The sequence below is a fragment of the Myotis lucifugus genome, unplaced genomic scaffold (genome assembly GCF_000147115.1).
Source record: "Myotis lucifugus unplaced genomic scaffold, Myoluc2.0 scaffold_59, whole genome shotgun sequence".
Taxonomy (NCBI): domain Eukaryota; kingdom Metazoa; phylum Chordata; class Mammalia; order Chiroptera; family Vespertilionidae; genus Myotis; species Myotis lucifugus.
Window position 1 is genome coordinate 1,132,956 of NW_005871107.1, and position 23,838 is coordinate 1,156,793.

The 23,838-nt window shown below is 35.7% G+C and overlaps 1 protein-coding gene across 2 annotated transcripts in view; it reads left to right on the forward strand.

Moving 5' to 3' along the window:
- The window catches only part of ADGRB3 (adhesion G protein-coupled receptor B3), a 677,464-nt gene that overhangs the window by 257,337 nt on the left and 396,289 nt on the right, over positions 1-23,838 (forward strand). For both annotated transcript variants that reach the window (XM_006089322.2, XM_006089323.3), the window contains 3 exons: positions 4,243-4,407; positions 15,669-15,833; positions 16,275-16,439. In XM_006089322.2, coding sequence (XP_006089384.1) covers positions 4,243-4,407; positions 15,669-15,833; positions 16,275-16,439 — 495 coding nt within the window. The remainder of the gene's footprint in view (positions 1-4,242; positions 4,408-15,668; positions 15,834-16,274; positions 16,440-23,838) is intronic.

The window sequence follows — 23,838 nt, forward strand, 5'->3', positions numbered from 1 at the left end:
TTTCAGCATGCAAGGGTAGAGTCTAATGGCAATTGGATGCCCAAATGGAAGTCCGCTGGTGCTAAAGTGTTCACAATTCTCTATTCAGAGCTTACTTTCCAGCCACTAGTTATGCACATTCATACAGACATTTGGAAATCTCCATCCATCTGCCAGGCTGTTGAGTCCCTTCACTGGGCAAGGCGCATCAGCAGTGGGACCAGAGTGCTCTCCCTTTCACTCTGGGTGTGCTGTCCAGAAAACTGAGTAATATTCTCTGGTGTAAAGCTTTTCCTCAAATATTTAAACCTCCCACTATTGTATCTACTAAAGAAGTGTATACTCATTACTAGTTTATCTTCACTGTCACATATATATAGGTTGTCTTTCTCAATTTGGTTAAATAGTACTGACAATAAGAAATGTGTACCTTTTAATCATGGTTATAGTTCAGATGTTGAATTAAAGAGAACAAAAAGAGAAATTTCGTTTTCATTTTCTAACAAGAATAATTTTTCAACTTCATTATGTTAAAAATGTAGAATAATTATTCCACTATGGGACATTGTGATACCATTTAGATGGTTATTGCATTTGTTATGAAATGTTTTGTGTTCAATATTTTGTTCAGTTATTTGCCATTCTGGTAAATACGTGTTTCTTTTTAACACAATATATCTTGAAAACAGTGACAAAATAAGTGAATTTAAAAGCTTAAATAGTACTTTAAACAGTGTAAATATATTTCTAAAATAATACTTTAAATTTCTAAAATTGTCATGAAAAAAATAAGCTCATAAATTAATAACCAATGTGTCATACTGTGGATACTCAAGTGTATTTGGCATTTAATTAATAAAAATGATACAAGGACAAACTGAATATGAAAGTCACCTTCCACTAAATATTTGGAATGATAGAATTAGAGCTTCAATTTATTTGCACTATTAAAAGCTAATCAATTGTGTTATAAATTAGTTATGTTTTACCCATATTATTAGAATTTCAAAAGAAGGGTTTTCTTAGTTAAATGACAGAATAATGTCTTACTTTTAATATGGATCCTAAGATAAACATCCTGTTGCAAAATTGTTGCTTTGAAATTATAGTTTCTTCAAAAACTCTTATTACTCAGAAAAGAAAATGATAAAGCTTAACAGAAAGCAGACTGAGAAAAGTAGGGAGCTACATTGAATTGTTTATTTACTGTCCTGATTTCTGAGTTACAGTTTTATGGTCGGTCCCAGGGTTCCTCAACGTTGATACTATTGACATTTTGACATAAATAAATCTTTGTTCTGGGGAGCTGGCCTGGACATTTAGCAGCATCCCTGGCCTCTACCGTTTAGATGCCAGTAGCTCTCCTCCTTCCTCTGAGCTGTGACAACTAAAATCTCTCTGGATATTGCCAAATGCCCTCTGTGGGGCAAAACCACCCCTCGTTGAAAACCACTAGTCTACTTCATACGTATTCTAATCCCTTAAAATTTATTTAGGTGAAGGAATTGTTTTGAAAAAAAATATTTTTTTTGTAAATGTCAGTTTTCAAATCCATATATACTTAAGAAAAAGAACGCTTATACTTAAAGGAGTTTTTTTTTAAGTTTTACAATCTAAATCATAAGATAATTTGTATGTTTATTTAAAAATCTGGTAGTAATATAATTTGTGTATTTGTTTTATAGAGCATATACTTTTATTTTTAAAAATATGCTTTTATTGATTTTTTTGAGAGAGGGGAAGGGAGAAAGAGAAACATAGATCTATCAGATACCTCTTGCATGCCCCCTACTGGGGATCGAGCCTGCTACCCAGGCATGTGCCCTGACTGGGAGTTGAACTGGTGGCCTCTTGGTTCATTGGTCGATATTCAACCACTGAGCAACCCTGGCTGGGCATGTATTGTGTATTTCTCACTTCATCTCCAGGTAGCACAGATATATTGTAATATAATTACTGTCTAAGTAAAGAAAAAAACTAAAAACTGATTAACTTACTTTTCTTCGTTTTACTAGATAGGTTTTTCAAATCAGCTAGATCATTTATGGATTTTTATACTTTACTGAAATTTTTTTTAAAGTATGTAATATTTGCCATTAAAATAAAATATCTAATTTTACCATATATTATGAATACCTACAAAATTTAAGATATGTGCTATAATTTCCTACTAATTCAACAATATCTAAAATAACAAATTATTAATAATTTGTGTTGTTTTCCAATTTAAAAAAGTGTTTTTGCTTTTTTCAAATGATATAGAAGGGTCAAAATTTCACCTGGAACAATAAAGGTTAAAAAGTAGTATCATTATTTTTCATAGGATTACAGCTTTATAACTTAACTAAGCCATCAATATTAATCAATACTTCTTTGAGATTAATAGAGAAATATCTGCCAGTTTAGCAGCTTTTTTCTGGAATTACTCAATGTATATAGAGTAGTGTGATTTGATCAAGAAAAATGAACAGAACCAGAAATATGAATACCATGCAAACTATTAACACTTTATGTAGAAAATAGGAAGAAAAAAAGTTGTTTTAAAATGGAGAGATCTTGGTAATTAGAAATAATGCAAAAATTGATTAAAAGTATATATTTAACATAAAAATATTCATATAAATTACTTTTGAAATTTCTTGCTATAATTAATCCTATAAGCCTATATGTACATATATGTATATGTGTATTTTTTAAGTATAATTTTATTGATTTCAGAGAAGAAGGGAGAGGGAGAGAGAGAGATATCAATGATGAGAAAGAATCATTGATAAGCTGCCTCCTGCACGCCCCCTACTGGGGATCAAGCCCACAACCCAGGCATGTGCCCTTGACTCGAATAGAACCCGGGATCCTTCAGTCTGCAGGCCAACGCTCTATCCACTGAGCCAAACCAGCTAGGGCTGTATATGTATATGTTTTAGATGAAATACAGACGTACTATTTATTCTTATTCCAATGAATACAAATTGGCTTCAGTTGTCTCAAATTTATATGGGAAAAATATAAACATTGTAATTCATCTCACTCTTTTACTCTTTTTCTATATATTTAAAAATATTTTTTTCTAGTAAGTTTTATAGAACCTTAAAAGAATTTATCATTGAATAGTACTCAAATTTGACTAATTTTTCCAATATTTGAACCTATTTGTATCACAAGTTGGAGCAGCTCAGTAGCATAAATAGAAGAGAATGAGTACCTCATAATTAAGGTATTATTATGTGTTTTTATAATAGCAACTTGGTCAGCATATATATGCAAATAAATATTTGTATTATCCATGGAGTGCTATTACTTACTGTCCCAAATATTAAGAATTGGGATGAGATTGGTGATTTGGCAGTGCAAGGAAAGGATCTAACTTTTGAGCCCTAAAGACTTTTTTGTGAAAAATCTCAATATTTATGGACAGTGGTTATTATTTCTGTTGTGTTAGTATTTCTGATCAAGTTTGAATTTATTGCAATGGCATACTTGAACTATTGCTATGTCAATTAATTATGTTAGGCATAATCTTAATTAGATCATTTGTTTTCTGTAGAAATTTTTATTAATTAGGAGGATTCCCAGTGCCATCTTCTGATTTCATGGCTATTAGAAAGAGATCTTCATATTTGCCACTCCTTTTAAAACAGGGTAAAGAGGAGGCTCTTATGTAAGTAGATACAGTTGTTGAAATTTCCCCCTTATTCAAAAAATGGTTTAAAGAATTACATTTTTAAGTGACAAAATTACGTTTAGTTTTTTTAAATGTGAGGTTAAAATCTTTTTAAAATTGTATCATAAATTTTCAGATTTTTTCCCCCCTGACACCACCATAAAAGTCATTAACTTTATTAGAAGAATTATGTAGGCCCATATTCTATTTGAATGCAAAGTTAACTCCAGAGGATCTTCTCCTGTTACCAGAAATTTACTTTTCTAATACTACCCTAGTTGATACTACTTTTAGTTAAAAAATAATTCATGTCTATTTTACCAGTGAGGAAAGAGCTACATTTCCATTAAGCAAAGAAAACACTTAAACTTTATAACATGAATAACTTTAAATACAAAAAAGGTACATGCAGTTTTCTTAATTACTAACTTTCTAATTTTTATATTTTGTGGCAAATAAGAACATTAACTGAATTTTTAAAGTATCTTCATACTTGTCTATTTGATTAGTGTGTTGTTGTTTTTTCTTAATTATAAGGAGAAAAAAACTCTTTGATTTTACCTCTCTGCTTTTGTTGTTGAAGCTTCTTTGCTTTATTACAGTACATGGAGTTTGGGAGGAGTGGTCACCATGGAGTTTATGTTCATTTACATGTGGTCGAGGCCAAAGAACAAGAACAAGGTCGTGCACACCTCCTCAGTATGGAGGAAGGCCATGTGAAGGACCTGAAACACATCATAAGCCTTGTAATATTGCTCTCTGCCCAGGTGAGTGTATTCTGCATCTGTAACCATTGCAATTTGTATACTGCATATGTGGTCTCTGATATGTATTAAGAAATATTAGGGGCACAACCTTCATTCTGTCACATTGAAAAATGTGGTTTTGGTTATTTTTCCTTGGTTTAAACTAGGTTCCCTTCTTGATTCTGTCATATGCAATGGTGTATAATATTTCCTTGACTGAATACTAATCATTGCTCACTTTATTGGATTTCTTTAAGTATGTATATTAATGCTTTCTACTAAGATTTAGGAGTCCCAAAGACTCGAGAATGACTATAGCCTTCATCATATAACTAGAGAGACTGGTTTAGAGCAGTCCTTTAGATGTTATTCTCTCACACTCAATCAATTAAGGAGTGGAAATGTGCAAATGACCATGCATGAAAATGATAGATATTTGCTAGGAAATATAATCTCCTAGATTCACTGCTAGATGCATCGAATAGTTAGGTCATAACTGTCATAATTATTGCAATTATAAAGACTATATAATCTGTTTTTAGAGTGTATTTATATTATTTTAAATTTTTCTTTCCTTTAAAGTGTTTAAATTCTATTTTACCTATCTTTAATAATTTCATCCATTATTACAGAGATAAGTCTTCAAAATGATGTTATTTAGGTTATTGAAACATTCAAACATAAAACCTGCAAAATGAGAAAGCCTAATCTCCAGTTTTAAGGGCTTCCATTTATGGGAGAAAATACATGCAAACACTAATAAAAGACTCTCCCCGGACTAGCAAAGGCACAATTTAGAGGAAGAGGCAGACACGAGTGGCAAATGACAAAGGCTAATAAGAGTAGCAGATTCCAAAATACATAATCATTCATCCACTCCTAGGGAGATTTTCACATAGGCCTATTTAGTCACATATTCTGCATGCAACCAACATAGCTGGGGTGCCAGAAATGTGCTCCAAACACATTATCTAACTCACACAGTTTCATTCGCACTTTAAATTCTACAAGTTTATATCCTATATTTTGAGACAATAATTCAAAGTTCTTCTGGAAATTGTAAGCATCTAAAACATCTTCAGACTATGAAAAACCATCCAAAATATAGATAGACAATAGTCATCTAACAAGCTTATTTGTTTTCTTATAGTTTAGAGAAAGACTAGTAGGTTCCTATACTTAGGAATATACATTTAAAGACGTAATATTTATGTTGAGTAACATTGTTCTCCTAGAATTTTATGAATTATGAATATAACTCATACAATTCGGTGTTCATGTAATTATAACTATTGGGGAGTCAAAAAATCATCATTTATTTTCAAATTACCCCCGGAAAGTTTATTTATGAAATCAGTTATGTTCTGTCTTATATCTACCTTTCTCTATAAACATACAGATACACACAGACACTCAAATGCCCTGCCTTTATTCCAAAGATTTGGGCAAGCTTATAGAAATTTTAGAATCTTTTTTTAAGTGCTTAGCTTTGACATTTATAGAATCAAATACAGTTCACTCTTATTTGTCCGTGAAGTATGAAAAAGTAGAAAACATGGAGAAATTAAAAAAATAGCTAACTGTAGAATCTTTTAACATATTTGGTTTTATTACTTCTTTTGCCTCATTTGATCCCCAGTTCAAAGACAAAATGGCACTGATCAGTTAAAATGTTAGCAATCAGTTTTCTCATAGTCTACCTCCCAGGAACTTTTTTAGAATAACATGCTTGGCTATCAATAGGGACAGGGATACTAAGTTGTTAGAGTTCAGATAAGAAACTGCATTTCCTAAGTTGATATAGTTGTTGCTTTATCATGCAAGTAGGTGCTGCATGTGTTTTCAAGTACTTGTTTTAACAGTATTACACCACCATTAGAATCTCTCTAAGACCATAAAAATTAGATTGCTCTTTTTTGTATCGGTCCTTAATTTTTTAAAGGTATGATTATATTATCTGTAAATCTTGCCTAGCTCATGCTCTCTCATAAATGATCATTATGGAGCCATCTTCATTACTTAATTAATTTATCATGTGTCATTTATGATTCCTATTATTTCCATTATTAAATTTAGTTGCATTACAGAAGATCTAATATTCTTACCATGTCTGCAAAAAATGTTGGCATTATGCTTTTGAAATATTAAGATTTATTTGGTCTAAACATTTGGAATTCTCCTTAGAAATAATTGTCTTATTACTAAACTCAGGCATCTTTACTAAATATAAAAAGCATCATCAAGTATCAACAAGATGTAAGACACTAGTGAGAAGAACATATAGTTCCTGATCTCAATAAATTTACAATATCTTCATAGGATTCAGACATAAGCATGTGAAAATTTGAGTGCAGTTCTAGAAAACACATAAATATAGTCTACCTCAAGCCCGGCTGGTGTGGCTTAATGGTTGAGTGTTGACCTATGAACCAGAAGGTCACAGTTCGATTTCAGGTCAGGGCTCATGTGTAGTTGTGGGCTTGATCCCCAGTAGGGGGTGTGCAGGAGACAGCTGATCAATGATTCTCTCTCATCATTGATGTTTTTATCTCTCCCTCTCCCTTACTCTCTGAAATCAATCAAAATATATTTTAAAAAATAGTCTATCTCAATGAAAGGTAATGATTTGAGAACTCAGTGGGTTCAACCTACATTTCTTTTAGCCAACCTACCTGAGATTCCTAAGACATCAAATTAAGAGGTAAGTCTATCATAGGAAGTTAATCAGTAATGAAAACAGTAGGCCAAGGCTTACAATTGGTTCTCCTTGGTTAGGCCAGTTGCGAAGTGAAGACCAGACGAAGTCAGAAGAAACATTTGAAACAACAAATGTGGATTTGACCATGTGGGATGTGGTAATGGACAGTGACATTTTTGTGTGGGATCATGTCAAATAGCATTCCAGCATCCTGCTTTAAGAAACACATATAACCACTATATTAAAGTGGATGCTATGTAGAGGTGATGTATACTGTTTGCATCAAATAATGAAATACATTTTATTTATGCAAATTTTGATACCAGCTTATAAATAGATGACATCCTATTTTGATCAGGTACTTTTCTTAGTCAGTGTTCAACTTATTCCCACTTCTTTTGAGGTTAGGGTAAACCATTTACCTGGGATCCATTTATGGAGAGAAAATAGAAAAGTGAAGTGTAGGTATGGTATTAACCCAGGTTGAGTTAATAGTTACTAATTTGTGTACCATGTCCAAGAATAGAGACTAGTGTTGATTGGGGGAAGGTGGGCGAGAGGTATAGAGCAACAAAAGGGAGTCACTATGATTCATTCACTGACTCATAAAAATAATGTGAACTCATTTTCTACCTTTTCTCCTGTACACTGGTAATTATGTGTGATATTATGGAAGGGTGTGTATATGTGTGTGTATGATCAATCGTCTTTGTGATCCGTTTCTTTTATCTCACCAAACTTAGAACTTCTAGCAATCCAATTTATTTTTTCTGTTTTCTCTGAATATTCAATGCAGTCACTAACTGCATCGTTTATAGTAGTATTAATTAATGCATTTGAGGTCAATGGTATTCTGTTCCATCTCCTCTTTATCTCCCCATGCAACTTTGTACCTGATAGTATCCAATAAATTACTCTTGAATGGATTTTCTTGACATGTACATAGCCAAATTTCTAGTACTCATCCCAAAATGTTTTTAGGATATTTTTCTGAATATATTTAATAATACATTGATGTGGTATCGTGAAAGGAACTTGGACTTTTAAATGTAGACCTTACCTTTCAATATCCGTGTTGCTTCTCTGATGCCTAGTTTCTTCACCTGTAAAATGGGGACGATAGTAATACCAGGATGTTGAGAGGACTATGTGAGATGATGAGGCAGTGAATGTGGTAAATAGCAAACAATGTTTAAGTAATATAGCTATGCTTTCCAGTCAAAGACCATCAGGATAACACCTGGACTTGAACAAGTTGGGTTTTTTATTCTTGGCAGTGAGGGAATATCAACGTAGGAACACAGTGGGACCCAAATACCTGTTATGTACAGCAAGAGGCTTCAGTCTCCTGTGGACCTAAAATGTTGATTTCTCAGCAGCTATGAGAGGGTGTCCTGGCCAAGGTCCCTCTGCAGGGAACCCTTTTGGTGAGGAGACTGAGTGGCAAGATGCTAATCAACACTTGCCTGAACTTGGTTCAAAGGTCCCTGGTTGTCTCTGCATGAGGATGTTACAATTTGAAACACAAATGCTGCCTCATTAACCTGTTCTTTAATTGATTTGCATTTTATCTTTTTTAACTTCTAGTCTTTTGTATGGCAATTGTAGTCATTCTGTGTCACTTCACTGATTCCAGTGATCTTTCAGTTTAGCTTATAGGAGTTTAAGAAACTGTGCCTTAATTAGTCCTGGCTTGTTTTCTTTTATTATTTAATATTTTTTCTCATTTAAACTTTATCTTAACTTACCAACTTTTTAAAAATTCTTCTTAGCCCTTATCATAACTTGCTTCTACTTTTTTCTTTTTTCTTTATTGATTAAGGTATTACATATGTGTCCTTATCTCCCAATGTCCCCCAAACCACCCCCTGCTCATGCCCTCACCCCCTACTGTCTGTGACCATTGGTTATGCTTATATGCATAAACCTTGTCATCATTGCTCTTGCTTCCACTTTTAATTCTAATTTTTAAATGGTATTTTTTTCTGAATTTTCTCTTTTGTAATTTATTTTAAATTGGCAAGTGGGGAACATAGGTTTATGTTCTTCAGCATATGTCCACAGCAAGAGGATGGCAGTTTTACCTTTCAGTCTTTTTTTTAATTTATTTTATTGATTTTTTACAGAGAGAAAGGGAGAGGGATAGGGAGTAAGAAACATTGATGAGAGAGAAACATTGACCAGCCGCCTCCTGCACACCTCCTACTGGGGGTGTGCCCGCAACCAAGGTACATGCCCTTGACCAGAATTGAACCTGGGACCTTTCAGTCGGCAGGCTGTCGCTCTATTCACTGAGCCAAACTGGTTTGGCTTACCTTTCAGTCTTGTATCCCCAGAGGGCCTTCTTAGTTTTCTGGGTAACCTCCCACTCAATAAAAATCCGGACTCAGAATTTTGCCATCACTAAATTAGATAGCTTCAAAGCCAATGGCCAGAATTCTTCTCCCGGCAACTCCTTCCTCCAGATAGTTTAATGAGTCAGCAACAATCAACTCAGAACAGTCCCTGAAACGACGTTTTAGTATCCAAATATTCATGACTTTGTGGATGAGTACATAATCTAACTTATGGTTTTTGTTTTTCGTTCCATGCTATATTGTCACCAGTTATTGATCAAGGTGCGAAAATAGACTGAAAATGATATTTTCATACAATGTATCACAGAATTTCATTTGGCCCCATGCATGGGAGACAGGTTTTTCTTCCAGGGGAACACAGTTGCAACTCTGTGTATAGAGCAAGAAGAAATTCATAGAACAAAGTAAACCCCAGGAATCTAGCAATTTAGCCTTTGCCATTTGAATTCTTCCAGGTCCAGGAGATCTGGTCAGGTGTCACAGTGCTGAAGCGAATCGTTAACTGTCCCCAGTGTGACAGTGTTGTTTAAGGAAGCACATTACGTGATGGTGAGACAGGCTGGTCTCTCAGCACTCTCCCAGCTTCAAAGCGCAGCCTGATTGTTCACGCTTCTTACTCACCTTTGTAAGACGACCCATAAAGTAATAAGCATTTTGAAGTTTTTAAATTGAAATGTGGGTCTAAAAATATCCAACTGCAAACGCTTATGATGGACGTGAAGGGAAAATGAAAAAGCCTAAGAAAGTGTTTATTCTTAACCTTATGTGCCTGATGTTTATTATCACATGATGTTTCATGAAAGGATAAAAAAGGAAAAGAAAAGAAGGATGATTACATTTCAAATAAATGTGTAAGGCACATTTATGTAATTCAGGACTCCCTGCATCGTGTCTATAATGGCACTACTAATTCAGAGTGTTCAAAATTGACATTTTTATTTCAGGGCTATTTGAATGCTAGTCTAAACCAGTTCAGTCAAAGGTTCTACCATTTATTTGTTTCAGTAAGCCAAAACCCTAAAAGTCAACTTTGATTCTCTATTTTTCATACCCCCCCACCAACCTATCAGCTCTACATCCAGAAAAATATCTCAAATTTATTTACTTTTTTCTCTTTCCACTAATGTCATCGTAATCCAAGTCACTATCACCTGTGTCTGGCTGCAATATAGTCTCCTAACATCTCCCAATACCTGTTCTTGCCCTCGTACAATCCATTTTACACACAACTGCGATATGTTAAAATGTAAGTCATGTTACATCACTTCCCTACTTTAAAATCATCTCATTTCTTCTCATCCTAGTTGCTCACATGACCTACAGAGCCCTAAGGGATCTGACTTCTGCACCCCATCTGAAATCATCCCCTCCCTCCTTTCCCTCTTCATGATCCCCACAAGCCCCTTCTCTGTTCTGAAATGCACAAAGCCTTCTTGAACTCAAGAATTTGCACTTGCAAAGAGATTTTTAAGGACCTTCCCATTTCTGGCTTCTTCTAGTGACTCAGGACTCAGTTCATATTTGGTTTCTTCCTAAAGGCATGGCTGGGTAGTTCCTGTCACAGTGCTCTCTATCATTCTGTCTTTATAGGACTTCTAGCTGCAACTTTCCTGCTTATTTCTTTGCTTACTTGTCTATCATCTGTCTCCACCACAGCTCCTCAGTCTATGTGTTCTTTGAGAGCAGAGCTTGGTTGGCCTTTAACATCCGAGTTTTCCCAGAATCTAGTAGAACAATGCTGGTCATAGTCTAGATTCTCTGTGAATCTTTTTTTAAAATATTTTTTATTGATTTTTTTACAGAGAGGAGAGGAGAGGGATAGAAAGTTAGAAACATCAATGAGAGAAACATTGATCAGCTGTCTCCTGCACACCTCCAGTGGGGGTGTGCCCGCAACCAAGGTACATGCCTTTGACTGGAATCGAACCTGTGACCCTTCAGTCCACAGGCCAACACTCTACCCACCGAGCCAAACCAGCTAGGGCTCTCTGTGAATCTTTACTTATCAGTGCATTAGGAGACTCCACTGGGAGTTTTGGAGTGTTTACAGTTCCCCAATTATCAGGGAACACTTTTCTGAAAGAATGAGAAGATGTTAATCAGCTTCCAATAGGAACAAAGTTTTAGAAAGAAAGTATTGAGGTATTTTCAAATTTGTGGGTTTGTCATGATTCTGGGAGTTATCTCTCACAAATGTCAGAAATGAGCTATACACAGGGGCATGGGCTGTGGGGAGAGGCCTGGATTGTCACTGTTGCCTTGACACTCAATGGAGGTGCAAAGCAGCCTGAGTGCCCAGCTGAAGGGGAAACAGCTTCATTTCCACCCTGGATCCCAGATCAGCATCAGATAAAGAGAAAAAAGCAGCCCCTTCACTTTTTGTAGTACCTAGCTGAGTGGTTATAAAAAAGAAATATTAGATAGATCAAGTGATAAATATTTCATTATTATAATATCTTAACAGTTATCCCTGAAATGAAATGCATTTATCCTACTGGGAAGTACTTAAATGTCCAAAGCAGAACTCTTCATTTTCACCTCTCAAAACCCTCCTAGTCCTGCATTCAGAACAAAATGACACTACCATTTCCTGAAAGGTCTTGGGGCTGATGTCCCTAAAAAGAGCATAATTAATGGTTTTGTTAATTCTAGGATATCAAACTGAAAAATAAGACCTGAAATAAAACAATATCCCATATTTGGCACTAAAAGAATTTTTTTTCATGAATGTTATATAATGTACTAGAGGCCCGGTGCACGAAATTCATGCACTGGGGGGTGAGCAGGTGTCCTTCAGCCCAACCTGCACCCTCTCTAATCTGGGACCCCTTGGGGAATGTCCGACTGCCAGTTTAGGCCCACAGGGATCGAGCCTAAACTGGCAGTCAGACAGCCCTCTCACAATCCGGGACTTCTGGCTCCCAACCACTCGCCTGTGTGCCTGCCTGATTGCCCCTAACCACTTCTGCCTGCCATCCTGATCACCCCCTAACCACTCCCCTGCCAGCCTGATCGATGCCTAACTGCTCCCTTGCCAGCCCGCTCACCCCCAACTGCCCTCCCCTGCCGGCCTGGTCACCCCCAACTGCCCTCCCTTGCCGGCTTGGTTGCCCCTAACTGCCCTCCCCTGCCAGCCCGGTCACCCCTAACTGCCCTCCCCTGCCGGCTTGGTTGCCCCTAACTGCCCTCCCCTGCTGGCCTGGTTGCCCCCAGCTGCCCTCCCTTCCCTGCATGCCCAGTCACACCTAACTGCCCTCCCCTCATGGCCTGATTGCCCACAACTGCCCTCCCCTGCCGGCTGTCTTGTGGTTGCCATCTTTGACCACATGGGGGCGACCATCTTGTACAAGGGTGTGATGGTCAATTTGCATATTACTGCTTTATTATATAGAATTTTGTCTAATCTTTTAAATTACATTCACATGTCCCTCTCTTCCTAACTTCTCAGTTTTCCATTTTCCCAGTAACTTGGACTTATCATATTAAAGGAATATTGGATTTTTCCTCTTTAAAGAAATATCCAATCGGTTACTTTGTCAGGTCAATTCTTTTATAATATTGCAGGTAATGTTCAATAAAGGTAACTTAATAGTTCTCAGTGTAAAATAAAACGTCCACTTGATACATCTTCAATTCCATCTAAAACATGCTTTGTTGATTATTATGGTAGTGTTGAACCACAAAGGTTTCTTCAAGTGTCTAATATTAACTCCTTCCTGAACTTTAGTCAAAACATAAAATGTGTACATTAACTAAAAGGACTGAATAACTAGTATTACGAATGTATGAATTTAAGGTCTTTTTAAAGTTTTGCTAGTGGTGATGTAAAACCTTCTTACAGGAAGAGCTTAATGAAAAAACTATTTCATAAATATTATTATTCTTTCCAGTCTCTTTTCAGTAAGGTCTTTTCTCATTCCTCTTCAATATTACAAACCCTTGTCAAATTATCTTCTCTTTCCACATTTGACTAGCTCATTCCTGACTCCACATCTCCTTAGCTGGAAGGAGATCTTTTCTCTGCCAATGAGTGTGTAACTATTACATTCATTAAAAAAATACTGAAAATTTACCTGTAACCAGAATGATTAAGGGTATCACATACTCTTTTATTCTAGTTACTCGGCACAGAATAAAGTTGGCATCACCTAATTTATCTTTGTTATGTGTTACTTTCTGAATGTTCTCAGTAATTTGACTACCCATACATTCTTTTGCCAAATAGATGTCAAGGTGCAGGAATGACTCTTATTATTTTTTTTTTAATTCTTCTCAGAATGGGTAGGAGAGTGAGGGTTCATCATGCAAACTCAATAAATGTTATCTTTGAAAAGCAAGATTCTGAAATGAAAAGCATGCTTATCTTTAAAGCCAGAATAGAAAGGAAATGGGTAATTTATGAACTCCTATTGACTCACTAGAATTTTCTTTTTTTTTTGTCTGGCAAATGGACTACATAGCCAATAAGATTGTATCAGGTATTTTAATACAATGAGATGCTAAAATTACATGAATAGGATGATTAACTTGGCATTTTATGATTGTTAATCTCACAAAGGATTTATTAAGTACATCTAGGTATCTATTAAACTACTGTCTTTTTAATAGCGACCTGCAAGGCCTGAAATTAGGTTGAAAGCACTTACTCAAAATCCACCAGGCTTTCACGTTTGTTTAGATGGGTCTTCATAGCAGCACTAACTTATGTTGGAATTTTGTATTTATGGTGAATTCTCTTTCACTGTAAGGAAATTGACTAACAACCACAGAATGATAATGGAGAAAAGTAGGCAGTCATATACTAGTGCATTTAAAACTCTTACAGGCTAATTAATGCATTCTAAATTAGGTAAATATTTTTGCCTGAATTCTTTGCTCACTTGCATTTTGTGATTATGCCTTAGCGAATGCTGTTGCCTTTTTCTAAGTTATCCACATTTCACCATACCCATCTAACATAGTCATCCCCCAAATTGATGTGATCTATCCTCTGAAAGCCTCCATGTGCCATATAAAGACAGTATTGCTTTTACTTATTACTTATTTGCATGCATAATGTAATTCTTCCACTAAGTTATAAAATTTTTTTGAGATTAGGGTTTATATTTTATTTCTCTATCTCTTATAACACCTATCATAGTGTCTGATAACTAATAGAATCTCAAAAATCATTTTAATAAATGAATAAATAAATCAGTCTCAATTTGAATCTTCCAAAGACAAGTGCAACAGCCTATATTAAATGTTAGTCACCAGACACTTGGGAGTCATCTGGACCCTCTCTCCACTTCAGTTCCCATGACAAGTTCTTCAGGAGACACTCTTGCTATGTGTCGTGTCCCCCCCCCCCCTCATAGCTTTCTAATCTTTCCAGGACACTCCATGGACCTTGCCAACATCATCCTTGCTCAGACCCTCCCTACCCTCTCCCATAATTCTTTCTCCAACTGGCATTAGATCTAATCAGAGAGTCCTATTTAAATCCTTCACTAGCTTCTTAATGGTCTGAGAATAGTAGTCCAAATCCTTAACACGTTGACAAAAAGCCTACAAAATCTAGCATCTGCCTTTTTACCCTCCCCTCTGGTAGAGCTCTTTACCTGGCTCTCTTGATTCCATTCACAACAGCCTTTATTCAAGTCCTGGAAGTGCCCAAGTCCTTCTGCTAAGGACCTTGGTATATCTTCCTGGAACTGACTCTTGCCCTAGGTATTTCCCCATTATCATTCAGGGCTTGCCTGAAACCTCATGTCAAGGAAGATTCCCCAGACCCTCTGAACTCTTATCTCACAGTATCTTGAAAGTGCCCTTTGCAGTAATACTATATAATTAATCTGTTTAGCATGTAACACATTGTGTAACTCATTCTAGGGACTTCTACTCTCAAATATGAGCTCTATGAGTTATTGGTCAGTATTTATTTTGTTCAGTCTTCTCTATACCCATCAAGGTCTTGCAGTTTTGAGTAATTAATAAATATTTTTTGAGAAATAAATGAATCAAAATAGATACTGGATACATAAAAGGAAATAGAAGTGAAAAAATAAGGTAATAGTAGCTCTAAGGGAAGTAATACAATCTAATGCCATTGTGACCTTCCATTGTATGTATCTCTTTAGAGTCCCTTGATTAGGATTCATCTTCAAGGCTGGTTTTACCTTGTACTTTTTGTAGAGCCTTCTCTACTGGAAGGTCTCCTTACACGGTCTCTCTTTTTGTTTTGGCAGTTGATGGACAGTGGCAGGAGTGGAGTTCATGGAGCCAGTGCTCGGTGACCTGCTCGAATGGGACCCAGCAGAGAAGCCGTCAGTGTACTGCTGCGGCTCATGGGGGTTCTGAGTGCAGAGGGCCATGGGCGGAAAGCAGAGAGTGCTATAATCCAGAGTGTACAGGTAAGACCTGACTATATATTTAAGAGATGCTTGCCATTTAAAAAATGTGACAGAATCATGCCAGACAGTCATGGTATAATCACATGATTATATGTTTTTATTAAATGAAGCCAATTTTACCCAGACTCATTCTACTGCATGTCACATTAATAAAGCAGCAGAATTCAGGAGAGTCTTAATTTAAATATTGATTAAATTGATGAAGTTTAATACTTAATTTGTACTTTTTACAAATAAAGTTCAATCTCTTCAAAATATTGAAGATTCTGACAAACTTATAAATTTCTGTTCATTACAATGCTCTTGATTTTACCAGCAAGTCAAATATTTAACTAAAGTTTATCCATGGTAGTAGATTAATAAAAGTTGAACAGACTAAGTAATGGTCCTTAGATTTTAAAATTACTAAATTAGTGACACTGATCATGACATTTCTTTCAGCCAATGGTCAGTGGAATCAGTGGGGTCACTGGAGTGGATGTTCCAAGTCCTGTGACGGTGGCTGGGAAAGGCGGATAAGGACCTGTCAGGGTGTAGCGATAACAGGGCAGCAATGTGAAGGAACAGGCGAAGAAGTGAGAAGATGCAGTGAGCAGCGATGTCCTGGTGAGAATTAACTGAGGTTTTCCCAGTGAAAAAGTTTTGTTACCTTAAAAAAAAAGATTAAAAATATTGTCATTGGTTAAGGGCAGTACTTTCTCAGTTGAAGTATTGCTAATGATAAGTGACTATTTGTTTCCATAATGTATAGAGTTTCCTCTCTCTGTGTGTCATGGACTATTCTATAGGTTTTTAAATCATTTGCTGCAAAATGACATTGAAAATGTGATCATACAAAGGTAGCCATATTGAACAATAACATAGCTAGATATGATTTAAAATAGTTTGGGGTATTATTATTCACAACTTTTTAAAAATCGATTTTTAGAGAGAGAGAGAGAAAGTGAGAGAGGGAGAGAGAGAGAAACAGAGAGAAACATTAATGTGAGAGAGAAATAGCGATCCGTTGCCTTTTATACACATCCTGACTAGGGACTGAACCTGCAGTCTTTTGGTGTATGGGATGACGCTCCAACCAACTGAGCTACCTAGCTAGGGTTTTCACTATTTTTGTAAAAGATTTGTTGACTGAGAACACAAAACAAATTGCATTAGATTATTTATAGTAGAATATAAAGACGTGTTAGATAGCTAAGTGGGAAAATTAAAATATGATGTTGAAATCCAGATACTTGTAATTTCTGCTGTTAATTCGTCTTGATGCATGACCTTGGACATCCCCATTTACTTGCCCTTGGCCCATTTTCCACTGAAAAAGGAAATTCCGTTGAGGAGCACATTTTAAAATGAAAGTGTAAGGTTTTAATTAGTAGTGAATGAATGGAAGTGCTGCTACATTAAAGGATTTGACATATAAGCATAGGAAAAAAATGAGAGGTAGAAACTACTGACATCATACATCATATACATGTTTGGGCAAAAGAGGTTTACAGTTGTGAGTGCATGAAATACAGTATAGTTTATTTTTGTATTATTCTTTATTAATTATTGTGTTATTTTCTACATGAACAACTGTTAACCTACTTAGCCCCACCCTGGATTTTAAAACATTATTTGGAACAAAGACTCCTTCCTAATTGTACATACATTTCATAAAATATTATTGACATACATACTAAGTGAGGACTTAATAAGTATGTGAAAATTAGGATTTTAGAATGATATCATAGGCAACATTGTTATAAACATGCCAGAAAAGATGATGGGATGGAGTTTTAGAATAGCACAGCTATGTATGAAGGGGAAAGTGCTGGCCTTGGAGAATTTGAAGACCCAGTTAAAGTCCCGTTGCTGCTCGTGTGGCTGTAGGGAAGCTAGCTGATCTCGCTGGCTCTCTGGTTCCTGGTGAGGTTGCTGAGTGCAGCTGTTCCAGGTTCCTTTTTCAGTTCAGAAAATGATGGCATTCTGTCTTTAATATAACTACTGCAGTTTAGAAAAACCAAAAAATTCTAAAAGGTATCTAGTGGTCAAAACTTGTTGAGAGAGAATCATTGATTGGCTGCCTCCTGCACGCCCCCTACTGGGGGTCAAGCCCACAACCTGGGCATGTGCCCTTGACTAGAATCAAACCTGGGACCCTTCAGTCCACAGACCGATGCTTTATCCACTGCACCAAACCAGCTAGGGCAGTTTTGTTCATTCTTAAGGCCATAGAAATGTAGAATGATAAGATCTAGCCAGCATGCAGGCTTTGGTTGAGAAGGACACCTATGCAGGTTAGCACTGTCAAATTGTTCCTGTGCTGCATAAGAATTAAGAAGCAGTATACAGAAACATTTACTTTGCTCAGGGAGAAATGCCTTTAGAACAGTGGGCATGACTAAATAAGATCCTTTTAATATTTGAAGTTACCTAACGTAGTCTGAGCATGTCAAGGTTCTTAACTGTCTTGTGCTTTTAAAACTGTCTTTCACCTGCTTATATAGAGGTAAGATGGTGCTGCTGCAATCAAATTTAAAACATTGCCACCTGCTGTTTAGAGAACATTTTACATATCTATTTACAAAAAGAAGATATTATACCGTATTTGCTAGATTTGTTCCTTGGCTTTTATGACTTAAAGCAGGTTGAAAACTTATCATATAAAATGGTAAAAAGTTTTTTATATTCTATGTACTATGTTATATTATATTACAGGGGTTGACAAAGGTAGGTTTATAGTTGCTTGTATGGAAAAAGACATGCAGTTTGATTATTACAATAGCTTTATTCACTCTTGTGTTTCATGTACTCACAACTGCAAACCTACTTTTGCCTGCCCCTGTATATTTGATATTACCTTTAACATTTTTATTTTACTCTTTTCAATGATATGATTTTAAATCATATTGTATGTGGAGCAATATAATGACTCCAAATTTACACATTGACAATATAAACTCAAAACACTTTTAAATGATCTTAACAGTTACTAAGCTATTTTTCTCCTTTTGTCAATGACAAAGCCACAACAAATATTTCTTTTATAATAATATGTTTTTTAAGTATTACTTTTAGTGCTGTGCATTCCTAATTTTTCTTCAGGTTGACAAAAACAGTTAGTATTTATTTTATGCTTTGCTTAATTGAGATGCAAAGCAAATTAATCAAGTTTTCCAAGGAACCCTCAGTTGTCAGGAAAGAGAAATATACCTAAATCTTTGTCTGGATAATTAATGAAAATAATGATTAATCATCTGGATTGAATAAAAATCTGTTATGGTGTCTACTAAAAATGGAAAGTAAATTCCTCATCAAGATTATGATATTCCTGATAAATAGATAACATAAAAGTAACAGAAAGAGCAGTACAGCATAGGAAATATAGTCAATAATATCATAATAACTGTGTATAGTGCCAGTTGGGTACTGGAAATATCAGGGGAACATCCTGTAAAGTATATGCTTGTCTAACCACTATGTTGTACACTTGAAACTAATATAAAATAAGATTGAATGGAAAGTGTAATTGAAAAAAATAAAAATAAAATAAAGTAGAATTAAAAACAAATAGCATCACTGACCAAAAATAAGTTATTTCTCTTATTTTCATAAGAAAAGAGAATTAGAGGGATGGAAAGTACATACGTGTGTGTATATACACACTTTTAGTTGAGTAATAGAATAGCTACAGGGGAAATAATTAAGTTACTCAATTTTTTTTATTGGTCAAACTTAATAAAGGATAATTTCATTGATCTCAATCTCATTTACACCCCAAATAAGGTTGAAATAGTAGAAAAGTAATGAATAGTTCCTATGATTTTGGTACATTGCCACACTGTGAAAACATACTAATTTTAGTCCTCTGTTTTCCAATATTTCCCTGGTTAGTATCATTCAGAAAGCAGATGCTACTGGTGGATTGGATTTTGATAACTGACAGGCTTCTGGGACCTCCTTGCTCTGTTCCCAGGGAAGGGCCTTGCTAGTCCTATAGCTCCAGTTCTGAGACCTATTACTCCTTAGTCATTATTTGCTAAGTTGGAATCTACCATCCACAGGTGGATGTTAAACTTAATTTATACATGAAATGTCCTTCTTGGAGTCACAATTGCTTTATTTGCAAATGGTGAGTGAGCCTGCAGATTGAATGTGGTGAGAAAAACTTGCAAAGTAAGATAGGCATGTCATACACAGGGTGTCAGGGAGGAAGATAAAGTCTTAGCTCATATTGACTTATTTTCTCCGCAGTTCCCAGTTGGAGAAGTGGCGAATTAATCACTATTGGTAGAGTATTTTGTCATTGTTAGAGACAAGTTAAACAAGTTAATAAGTCAAACTTCTAAACTGTGTGGACCACTGCAATTTCAAGGCTATACATAATCATTATTAGAAACCCAAATATGTGCTTTAAAACTTAATTTCTTTTTTTTTACATTATGGTTTTTTTCAATTAGAGTTTATAGTCAATACTATTTTGTATTAGTTTCAGATGTACAAGATAATGGTTAGACAATCATATACTTTAAAAAGTGTCCCTACATTTCTATAGTGAAATATTTGCATACAAGTTGACACCTGCTTTACTTATTTTTTTTTTATTCCAAACGACCAGGTTATCATCACTAATAGTACTTTTTAAAAGCTTCTAATGCATTAGAATTTATATTATGTTCTTCTATCAGATGTTATGTGTATAGGAATTATATTATTATGTATTCAGTTTTAAAGATTCAGGCAAGTGTTTGCACTGAATATTTTGGGCAGAGCAAATAGTGTCAACCCTGAATGTACATCCCAATTGTTCACCTAAAGACAACCACTGAGTTGTGATGTCAGTAGGTGGCACTAGGTATTGACTTCTTTCATTTTAAATGTGTTATTTGTTCTTCCCACATAACCTCAGATACATTCTAAAAAGTAGGGAAATAAATTAGAACTTGAAGAACCCCAAAGGAGAGAAACATCACCTGTTGCATAATAAATGTCTGAGAAAGCAGCCCATCGTCGTGAAAAGCATGGGTTTTATTACCTGCTCCAGTCTATGGTTCTGCAACAAGTCAGCTAAATTTCACAGGCAGAATTAAGGAAGAATCACTGGGATCTAAGATAATGAATGAGTATCCAAGATACTACTATAGGTGCATCATTCAAACCTGTTGCTATGGAGATAATTATTATCATAATTAGTCTTATCAGATTGCTCATCAAATGAGACAGAAAACTCTCACAGCTTCTGCCACTGCAGAGACTTAAAAAGCAATTGGTTGTAATCTTATGTTACCCTACCTTGTCCAATTTAGAAATATTTTACAATATGTGGTCATTCTCAAATTGAAATAGAAAATTTAAGCACTGTTCACATTGTTGCCTTTTATATCCCACATTGTTTTTTAGTAAAAGTAAACATTTTATAAACTATTTTTAAGTAATAAGGTTAAAATTAATGCAATTATTGGAACTTCTTTTTTGATTCAATGTTTATTAATACCATAAACCTGAATATTAGTCCTTGGCATTTCTCTTCCCACTTATTTCCCTCTTCATGCATAACCTGACATGTGAATGACCCTAAGATCCTGCCCCTAGCATTCTTTGGTCTCTCTCTCTCTCTCTCTCTCTCTCTCTCTCTCTCTCTCTCTCTCATCAGCTATCACCTGTATGAGAAGCACCTACAGATCTGCATCATTATGACTAATGTCTTCCAAATGATTGCTAGACCTTTCCAACAGGGGTATCAAACCAGACTCTGAATCACACTCTGAATCACCATTAGAGCTTTTCTCTCTGAGCACCAAGTCATTCCTGTCATCTGAAGTAATTTCTCCTCACCAATTTATGGGCTGGTGCTGGATTCCACCTCCATCAAGTCTTCCTTTAGTGGCCACCTACCACCCGGCCACCACCTACTAGTGGGAGAGGGACATGCAGCAAAGAGCCTGAGACATGGATTCAAAAAGAGTTTGGTTTTGGGCCTCAGTGTCCTCACATTTAAAGTAGGGGCGATAATATGCACCGTGAGGGATTGTTTCAAGGATGAAATGATAAAATACCATCACTAATTAGAACTATTAAGTGGCAGTGCAGGTCCTCTTTGTCCATTTACCCATAGGATCAAAACAACCACCTTTTCTAATCTCTTCCACACAGGTTCAGCTGGTCATTCTTCCCATTTCATGGCCTTAGTCATTTGACTCACTTGCTCAAAAAACCTCCATTGCTTTGCATTAATTGCCCAAGTTAGTACATACTGGAATCCCTTGGGTTCTAGTATCCCCTCCTATCAGCTCATTAGCTTTCCTTTCACCATATATCCATATGTATGATTTTATGACTTCTCTCCTTACACTGTTGCTTGCACTGTTATTCACCTGGACTCCCGAGGTATGCTTGTCCTGTCATCTTCACCTGCTGAAATGAGAGCATCTTGGAAGCTCAGTCTACTAAAAGATGCCCCTCCTTTAATCTTTCTTCCCTTCCACAGTCACATGAGTTCTCTTTCTTCTTTGAACCACTATAGACTTGGCTTTGTGCTTCTCTTATTATACATTGCTACTGTATTTTATTTTATATATTTATAGAGAGAGAGTTATATTGTTATATCTCTTAGCTAGAATTCCAGCTCATTTCATTGCAAATGAGTTGTCTATTTTTTTCCTCCCAAATCTGCTACCCTGCATTGAACCTAGTTGAATGTTGTAGGCCATTAGAAGCATGCTCTTTTGAATGTTTTTATTCTATATCATAAATGCTATAACTGGACTAATGAAGTCACTTGTATTAAAGCATATGATTAAATGTTTCAAAATAACTATGATAATAATGGCTGACTTTTTATAATCTTTTATTCTTTCAAAAGCTGTTTAATTAGCATTTCAATGACATTTTAAACACATATATTATTTTTATTTTGTAGTTACCATTTGTGGTATGATCCTCCCTTCTCTAGAAATAAATCATTGAGATGTTGAAAGTAAGAAAAATATGTAACTTTTTATAGAAGGTTTCTCAATTTCCCCAAATCTCAGCCCAGTTTACTCCAGTTTGGGCCAGAGCTCCTCAAGGCAGGCTTGTAGCCACTGGTCAGGCTAGAATTGGTCCCAGGTGTGTCTAAAGAGAGGTCCCTAAGGTCTCAGGGAAGTTGGCAATATAGGGGGCTGTGGCCAGTGGCCTTGCCAGTTACTGTGGTGTACCTTTGAGTGTTATTTTCTGCCTGTGTCATGACCTTTCCTCACTAGTTCCTAAGATAACATAAAAAGGCAAGTGAACGCAATTCTCGAGCAAAGACCTCTAGTATCCCTAACATAAAACTTTGTCTCACTAAAAGTGATGGCTATACCTGGAATATTCTTCACAATTAAAGGTAGATGCCTATTTTTATGGTGAACAGGTTGGAACTAGAGTGACCTTGTGTGCTGAATTGAAATATAGAATTAAAAAAAGAATAATTCAGAACTTTGTGGTGGGTATATATGTAAAACATTGCCTAGAGGCCAAGTACTCAAACAGGTAATGCACATTGTTTGCTCATGAATTTAAAGTTTATGCTGACTTCCACGCTAGAAACAAATTTTTGAAAAGCATATAAATACCTTGTCTACCACACAGCAGATGCTTGGAGAGGGGTAACATCTCTGAGATTGGACTGGGAGAGATGTTTGATTGACATAGGCCCAACACCTCCTGGCTGAGTGATTTCTCTCTGCCTTGGTTTCCTCATATTTAAAAAATGAGGATAATTACATCCACTTCATAAGGTTATTCTGAGAAATTATATGAATTAAAATATGCAATGCACCTAGAAGAGCACCTAAGTTATAGTGATGCGTAAATATTGCGGTTAGGTTATAATTGTTCTTTCAACTTGAGACTGCTACAAACTGTTTTCTATGTGAGGAAGGCTGTTAAGAAACACGTTTGATAAATACCCATCTTTTCCCCTCAGACCTTAGCAGTTCCGTGAATTCTTCACAGGAGTAGATTACCCTGCTGAAATTAGAACTGTTGCCTGTGTGAGCACAGA